The sequence below is a fragment of the Alosa pseudoharengus genome, unplaced genomic scaffold, assembly GCF_046254945.1.
Source record: "Alosa pseudoharengus isolate Yale_2024_CS ecotype anadromous, Long Island Sound unplaced genomic scaffold, YU_APseudo_1.1 YU_APseudo_1.1_scf_14, whole genome shotgun sequence".
In the NCBI taxonomy this organism is placed as follows: Eukaryota; Metazoa; Chordata; class Actinopteri; order Clupeiformes; family Clupeidae; genus Alosa; species Alosa pseudoharengus.
This window is the reverse complement of record NW_027468609.1, coordinates 6,605,714-6,614,542: the sequence shown is the minus strand read 5'-3', so window position 1 is coordinate 6,614,542 and position 8,829 is coordinate 6,605,714. Positions and strand designations below refer to the sequence as shown.

At 41.7% G+C, this 8,829-nt stretch overlaps 1 protein-coding gene across 1 annotated transcript in view; it reads right to left on the bottom strand.

The window, feature by feature from the left end:
• The window catches only part of psmb7 (proteasome 20S subunit beta 7), an 18,330-nt gene extending 10,262 nt beyond the window's left edge, over positions 1 to 8,068 (bottom strand). Inside the window, exons 1-5 of the mRNA XM_076283615.1 lie at positions 7,999 to 8,068; positions 7,199 to 7,292; positions 5,432 to 5,529; positions 4,819 to 4,959; positions 4,128 to 4,243 (exon numbers count right to left, since the gene is read on the bottom strand). Coding sequence (XP_076139730.1) covers positions 4,128 to 4,243; positions 4,819 to 4,959; positions 5,432 to 5,529; positions 7,199 to 7,292; positions 7,999 to 8,060 — 511 coding nt within the window. The 5' untranslated portion in view covers positions 8,061 to 8,068. The remainder of the gene's footprint in view (positions 1 to 4,127; positions 4,244 to 4,818; positions 4,960 to 5,431; positions 5,530 to 7,198; positions 7,293 to 7,998) is intronic.
• Between the last annotated feature and the right edge of the window lie 761 nt (positions 8,069 to 8,829).

Below are 8,829 nucleotides of genomic sequence, written 5' to 3'. Positions count from 1 at the left end.
GAGAGAGAGAGAGAGGGAGAGAGAGGGAGGGAGAGAGAGCGAGGGTGAGAGAGGGTGGGAGTACATGAAGCCAAGAGATGGACTGGAGGTGATATTAACCTCAATTTTTCAGCCCAATTAAGAGCTGCACTTTCACTCGCCATGTCGGGTCTGTGTCTCTCAACCGCCTGCCCCCCCCCCCCCCTTTTAAACTGACTCCATCCATTACAATTGTGGTTTGTGTTGCTAGGTTTCGTGGTGGCTCTAGCCCGCTTTATGGCCTAGTCCAGTGGGACAGTTGGCTGGTGGGGAGAGGGGGAAGGGATCGTTTTGTGATGATTTGTGGGAGCGGCTCTGATACACATCTTCAGCCCAATGGCAGCAACCTGGGCTGCTAAAAGGGGACAACATCGCCCCCTGTTGCCTATAGTGTAAACTGCTGATGATCAATGTTGCTGCTAGTCGATCAGGGCATATGGCTCAGCAGAAGCATCTGTTAGTAAGCAGTGCTGGGGCACTCTGCAGAACATGCTGCGAATCCTCTCACTCTCCAAAAGTCATTTAAATAATGTCAAACTGGGGCGCGCAGCTCTGCAAGTCTTCTTTGAGAGTGTCGGCATAAATATTCAAGGCTGCCATCTCGCCTGCACTTCTGAAGGAAAAGCGCAGAGGCACTAAATATGGGCATATTAGGATTCATTTCAAAAACAGAGGAAGCAGACTTACTGGAACCCAAGAATATCCAGGGGACTCCCATAACATAATAAAGATCGAGAGAAAAAAAAAAAAAAGCAAGAAGCCTCAGAGAAATATAACTTGACCACAGTAGTCAGAACTTCAGTGAAGAACGTCACATTTGAATCCCAAAGGCTGGAGACTGCAGTGCACGTCGTTACCATTAGTACAGTAGATCATCCATCATGTGATACTGACCAAACGGAGCAACAGCTGGTACCTGAGCCAAAGCAACACGAGCTAAACACGTACACGCACCACGTCACGAGGTACACACGTACAACACGAGGTAAACACGTACACACACCACGTCACGAGGTACACACGTACAACACGAGGTAAACACGTACACACACCACGTCAAGGGCCAAGTGGGGTGGAGCCCCTCTTTGGTTACATGGACCGCACCACAGCAATGTTTCTAACAGTTGACTAAATCTGTTGACTAAAAATGTTTTTAAAACAATTTGAGGATAAAGACAGCGACTCTGTGTACACAGGAGAGAAAGGGAAGAGTCAGACAAAAAGAGAATGCAAGTTGAAAAAAATTTGAAGCAAAATTGGTTCTCAGATTATAGCTCTTTGAAAATGATCCAGATAAGCAAAAGAGCATTGAGGAGGAAATGAAGGAACACTCGTCTTGAAGCCATCGCAGAACTACAGCAAGGCAGTGGGTCTGCGAGGGAACATTTGGTGATGGGAACTGAGGTTGAAAGAGGAGAGGACAGAAGAGGGGAGATATGGAGGAAGAGGGTGTGAGGAGAGGAAGAAAGGAAAAAAAAAGACTTATCGCCTGAGCATCACTTTTGTTTTCCTGGACATTCTGCACAAGCAGGCAATCCTGCATCGCTTGCTGGAAAGATACAACTGAGGAAACAATAATAATCCAAAAAAAAAAAAACACCTCATTTGTCCTCTGTCAGCATAAGAGCTTTTATGTGACGATTTCACACCTGAGTAAGCATACCACATCTCCTCGGAGAGACAGGGAGTGTGTGAGTGTGTGTGTGTGTGTGTGTGTGTGTGTGTGTGTGTGTACCCTCAGCCTTATTCCTTTCTTCATCAGCAAGTAGATTAAAAAAAAAAGCGGCAGTGGCTTAGTCTTGTATTATTCATGCACTGCTGAGGTAGACTTGAGGAGAACCCAAAGCCATCCCAACCTCTGCCTGGTCGGGGACTAGAAACAGCATACACGAGAGAAGACACACCATGAATCCACGAACATGTGGAGTCAGCCCAAAAACACTACTGCCCCACTTGGAGTCCCACCACGTCCACCAAACACCCCAGCACGGGAGGCCAGACACTGAAGGGAGCTGTGACCAGGGGTGGGGGGTGGGGGGGGGGCTCAAAGAGAGAGGCCAATATAGGTACGGATCGCTTCCCGACCAAGTAACAATCTTCAGGAAGGCATCCTAAGACGTATGAAGAAAAGCTTTTCTGGGGTTATGTTCAAAGAGAACTCAGTCAGGTCACAAGCTGTTGGACTATATCGGTGACTCCAGCTGAAATATTGATCGGTCAGCAGATACTATACAACTGGTCTGCAGGACATCTTACAGGGCAAGGCAAGGAGCAACGGGTCATATATCTTACATCTTTCTCCCCCAGCTGTTTTTATCTAAGATGTTAAGACATCTTCGCAGGCAGTGGGTTTCAATTCTGAATTCACACCACCTTACAAAATGACCATTTGGATGAAGCAAACCGAGTGTGTGGCTGTACGTAGGAGTAGTGTTTGCTGGCTCATCAGAAAGTGCTAGAAAACTCTAGCACCAGGTGTGTGGCTTCCAAAGGTTAATGGGCAAGCACGCCTCAAAGGATTGTAGGATATGAGTGATGGCGAGGAACAGGAGTCAGGGGGACCTTTCCTATCTGGCTGTCAGCAATATGCCAGCTGCGAGCAACAGATTTCCATGGTGTTATTTCACAGAAACATACCCAGTATTTGTCACATGTACATTCGTGACCTCTCCGACACAAACATCTTGACGTCTACATAGAAAAACGTCTTCTGAGCATCTGCCTGTAATGGGACTTTGCCAAGAAGTAAAGAATTCTAAGAAGCATACTATGGCTTGCAGACTCATTTCACCCCTTGAGTAACTCAGATTCCATCTTTATATTTGAAGCAACAGTGACCTCTAGTGGAGATCGATGGGCTGTTCACACATCTTCAAGGATGGAGAAGAACACACACTTCTAATTTTTTCTCCACAACACAAATTTAGTGTGCCGATTAGAATACAGGGTTCCCACACGATCTTAAAATTCAAGGACCTTCCAGGTCCAATCTCCTCAAGGACTTAATACAGCATTGTTTGAGACTTGGGATCAAGGTTAATTTCAGCTACAACAAAAGTGAATTTTTATGATGAGAGCGAACAGGCTTTACAGAGGCTCACAGACCATTATTAAAAAGAGAGAGGACTGAAATTGTGAACAATTCTTAACATTCCTCAACTGTGCTGTATTATAGTGATGGAAGACTACAGTATGTGGTCTTTTGCATTTTCAAACACAGAATATACAATTTCAAGCAACATATCCAATTATGCATAATTATTTTAAAATCAAATTCACGCACTCTCAAGGATTTCAAGGACCTGTGGGATCCCTGAGATTCCCATGCAGGTAGACACACCTTCTCTTACATATTAGTCTCCATGATTTCACTCAACGGTGTCTGGGGTATCTGTTAGAGCACAGGCCTGTAGGTGTCGGTTGATTTAGCAGCCTAAATAACTTCACTATGACTTGGCCTCCACCTTTAGTTTTACACACATGGATGTGTGCCTACAGGACAACAACTAAAAGCAGGGTTCCCACTCTAATCAAATGTAAAATTCCATGACTTTTCTCTGACACAAAAAAAAAATCCATGACCTACTAACTAGGCTATACAATGAATGGTACATTGAAATTACTTGACGGAACAAAGAATTCAGAGCAACCGCGTAGTGTTCTAGAATCTTATAAAAATTACTTTTTTAGAGTGGGAAATGAAATAGGCATTGAAAAAAAAAAGCAGTAATGGAAATGGGTAATAACCTGATAAACACCAAACACCTGCGTGGAAACATTACATAACATTAGGCTGACGCCTTTTAACCAAAGCGATTCTCAACAAGGGAAACAATCAAGGTAGAGTACGATAAGGACAAGTTAGTGCATTAGTGAGTGCTGTTTCCATAGAGTCAAGTGTCAGTTTTAATATATGTATTTTGGCAAGTCAATTTTAAACTGCTACAACAAAATTCCCTGACTTCCCATGTCTTCCCATGAATAGACTTTATAAAAATTCCATGATATTTCAGAAATTCCATGACCCGTGGGAACCCTGTAAAATCAACCTCATCATCTACCTCCAGTCTCTGGCTGACAAAAAGATGGTGCTATGCAGGAACACGTACCCATGGTGACGTAGGGAAGCTTGTCAGTTGAGCCGTGGGGGTAGATGGAGTAGAGGTGAGGGCCCATACAGTCCACCCCACCCAGCACAAGAGCTGCCCCGATGTAGCCCTGATATCTGAGGAGGTAGAAACAGCGCAAACACCTTCAACAATGGTTTTTTGGCAGCTTTTACTGAAGTATGAAAAACATCTCTTTGTACTAAACAAAAGGAAATATTTAAGCAATTTGGCACGAGAGAGTGGGGTTGGTAAGGACATGTCCACGGCTTTTTGTTTTGGTAACCCCAGTCGAGGAAATATCCTTTACCAACCTCACCAGTGCCATAGCCTATACAGCAGTTCTGCTACCAACCAATCCATTTTTAAGACAATCTTAATCTTTGCATCTCCTGTTGCCAAGCAACGCAGCATATCACTTGAGAGCCCAGTTCAGTTAGAGATGGTATATGTGCTTGTTCACATAATATTTTCTATGGTCTACTTGCTTGGCTAAGTTACATGCTAAATTGAACATTCACCCTACTAAGTTTACACCCTTTTCACACTAAATAATTGTCAAATGTGACATTACGAAATCGCTGCCGTCTTGCTTTGAATTCATTAATAAATAGCTGTAACAGATATAACTGTGGTATAAACAGCAATATGTTAATAATGTACATTGGCCAGACATGTGAAGTGCTGGTCTTACCTGAAGAGCATCTGTTTGAGCATGCGGTTGGCGGTGGCGACGCGGGGCAGGCGGCCTGTGGAGAGCGAGTGCAGCTCCAGGTTGGAGGAGATGAGCTGCGTAGTCATCTCGGTGTCCGCGGCTGTGCCTGCACCGCAGCAGCTGGGCACACAGAGGCAAAGGAAGACGCATGTCACAGAGCTGCAAACACGTCCTCTAGGACTACTACCTGTGGGCCACCATAATGCTCGTTTTGTTTGTTTGCTTAATTTAAGGCCATTTCAGCAACTAAGGCTATTTAATGGCCAGAGCATTGTGTTAGAGAAGCCTAAATATTTTTTTACATTTTTTTTATATCTATGCTAGTAAGATGCCACCATAAGGTAAACAATCAGGCATCAATGCATTTTAAGCAAATGGTGGCACACTAGAATATGACCTGGATCTACAAAAAATAAGACAGAGTTAAAAGTATTAAACCTAATACAATGGAGGCAGCTTCAATATTTACATGTTCATCAGCATTAACTCAAGTGTAAGCACAATGCTTCTTGTCCATTGCTTTATTTCACATAATGAAAGATGAAAGATTCTGAACGAAGGTCACAACATGCACTGAACAATCATTACGTACTAGATGTTAGGGGAAATGTAGTGGATCTTGGAGCAGTTTTTATCTGCCACAATCATGCCTTCTGTGGCTCTCGTGTCAGCACCCAAAACAATGCCATCCTACAAACAAGGATCAAAAAAAGTATCAAAGTCAAGGAAAATACACATATGGCTCGAATGGTTCCACACCACACATATTTTAATACAAACAAGCACAACAGCATCTTTCATTACATGTTTTCCCCTCTAAAAATGCAAAAGTATTTTTATTTGGACTCACAGCTTACGTTATCTCATCACAATGATAGTAAACAAACTTCTTCCTAAAATAAGATCAGGACAAAGGGTACCTGACAGAATCGAACACCAGCTTTTAGAGCAGGGGTCTCAAACACCCGGCCCACGGGCCAAATCCGGCCCGCGTCCGGCCCAATTCCGGCCCGCGACGTATGTCAAAATAATAATGTAATCCGGCCCTTGAGACTATTTTTAATTGCGACAAACAACGATACTGATTAAAATAGACGATAGTTCCAAGTACGGTGACAAATCTCATTTGTACTCTGCTCCACTATGTAGACATCCAGAGCTTCATTCAAACCCAAAATCGCTGCGCAAAGTTTTCAGGAAGGCTACACGCGAGAAACACAAAGACGTGCATTTGTAATGACGCGGAAGCGATGCAGGCCATAGTGTTGCAGAAATTGAAGCAGAAATTAAGCAGAAATAGGCCTAGGCTGCACCAAATGTTGAAAAACGTTTACGTGTGATGAAGTCTTAGGTAGGCTATGTTATTCACCTATTCTAAATCTGAAGGAGAATATCCTTTTGGAGATTATGATCCATCGTCTACTGAATGGAGGTGCGTCTGCGTGTAGCCTATACGACGGTGTCCATTAAGCATACCATGCTTATTTCGACCCTCTGCCCAACATAGCTTGGAGGTTGCAGTGGTAATCGTGATGATAGTGTCCGTAATGGACGTGATACAGACAGCAGGGCTAGTAGAAATAGGGCTCTAAACTACAAAGTCACCCGCAATATGATGCGAACTTCTGGGTACTCAGATTACCCGCGATAGGAACTGATTTGACCAGAATACTTTATTGTAGGCCTTGTGGTTTAGAAACCATAAACATCTTAGGTGTTGGTATACATCTTAGGTGTTTTCCTGTTAATTTGTTATGTGGGTAAGGCCTAATATGAAAAAAGGAAAGTAAACCTGCTCAAATATGTTCATCCAGTATTTACTGAAAGGTGCATATAATTTGAGGTGCTTGCCATCCAGTGGCAAATTAGATGGGTAAATTTACCCCCTTCATAAAATTTTGTTTTAGGCTACTCAAAGATTTTTACATTTACAGTGGGACTTTATCTCTGACCACTTTCAAGCCATGGCCTTTTGAAATTTTGATATAAAAATCCAATGGTGTTGCTTTCTTATATTTTATTTGGTGTGAAACACACACATACCTGTTTTTATGCTTTTCATTTGTTTTATAATTTGTATTAATATTTATTTTATCATTATTTTATTTATAAGCTAAGGTTGCTAGCACAGGTGTCTAAAACTAGATAAAAACACTTGCACTTTCTGTTTGCAGTTTTGTATGGTATTTGAAAAAAAGAACATTGCATTTTCAGAAATAGCCGGCCCTCCAATCAGATGACTTTGGCAGAATTGGCCCCCAGCTCATTTGAGTTTGAGACCCCTGTTTTAGAGCGTCCGTTTGCAACCGAGTCTCTTATGTGGATATTTGGCGAGATCACATAACGCTATCAAACTCACCTTGAACACAACACCACAGATTGTTGTTCCAGTTTTCCGAGCAGCGGGAATGCTACATCCTAGTTTAGTAATCTCAGCTTCTAAGAGGGCATTCCTGAAACAAGACCGACAAAATAAATCGTGACTAAGCTGAATTCAGAAGTTCATACTAAACAGAAAATGCTCATTTCATATAAGGCAAATGATTTAAGTGGCATTATAAAACCAAGTACACATCATACAGGCGTTAACGTTGAGCGTTACATTGTATCAGATGTTACGATAATAATTAATTATCAACGTCAAAGTTACTTAACGTTAAAACATAACTAAACATGCACTATACGTTTTTGATTATAATCATTTGAATAAAGATGTTTTAGCAGGGTGGCGATTAGTGAATTTAAATACATCTAAGCAAGTTTACAAACGTTAGGTAAAGATATTTTATACAAAAGGTAACGTCGGCTAACTAAACAGTAGCCCAGTTTAGCTGCTAATAGCGATAACTAGAACACCGCGTGCCATATGAAATTTGTCCAAATTAACTTCAGATTGGTGCTAGTTTGTACACATTTTTCTGAAGAACAAAACGTATAATTTAATTTTAGCTATTCGTTCATATATTTACAACAAAGCGTACAATGAATTCATTTTTTGAAATTATCCTGAGTCATTCAGACAGGCCACAATGAAGTATCAACAGACAAGCGAGATCACGGGGAATTCACATCATTTTCTGTAACTGTAATACAAAATAATTGAAACTGTACTATATAACGTACGTGCTGGTCCGGTTTTAATTCATAAGCGCATCTTACCTCTTACAATTTTCGAAACTGAAACCTCCGTACTGCGGCTGGCACACTGACAGAGTCGCCATTTCTTGTTTTCTGTGGAAATGCCGCTTCCGGGAAGCAAAGACCGCTAAGTTGACTTTCCGGTGCTACCCTTAATGGGTTCCTACCCGTTCCAACCCCTATGGTTCCAACCCAACTCACCGGTCATACATTTTCATAAGTAGCCTAGGCCTAGCCTATGAAATATAAAACCCTATTCGTCACCTCTGGGCCATACCTATACTCCTGTGGTTTTGTCGTGTCCATATAATTTTTATCAATACATCTCCTACATTTATCCCCACCGTTTTTCCTCTAAATGTGTACTTGCTAGGCCTACGCATGGCAAATCACTGTATATTCACACACACTAATGGTTAAATAAATAGCTTATTGTCGGGGACCATCGAGTCCTGTGGTCGGGCATTTTAGCCCTGAAAGGAAATATGTGTGCGCCCTTAGCAAAAAGTTTATGGAAGTACTGTTGGTCTACTTAATTTGAACTAAGGGTAGCTTACTTTTTGTGTAGGCCTACTGATCAGAGATACACTAAATTGTATTATACTTGAATTATATAGGCTACATATTTGGTTTAAGTATATCTAGTCTATACTTGGTAGATAGGCATACTTATAATTAAATATAGCCTAGTTAATATACTGATGGAAAAGTCTAAGTAGGCCTATATTTAGCCTACTTGTAGCCAGAGACTGATCTTTTAGAGGCTATATGACAGATTCTCATTTAAATTTCATTTTATTCACTTAGCTGATTCTAATATTAGCCTACCCTTCCCTGTAAAACGTATATTTT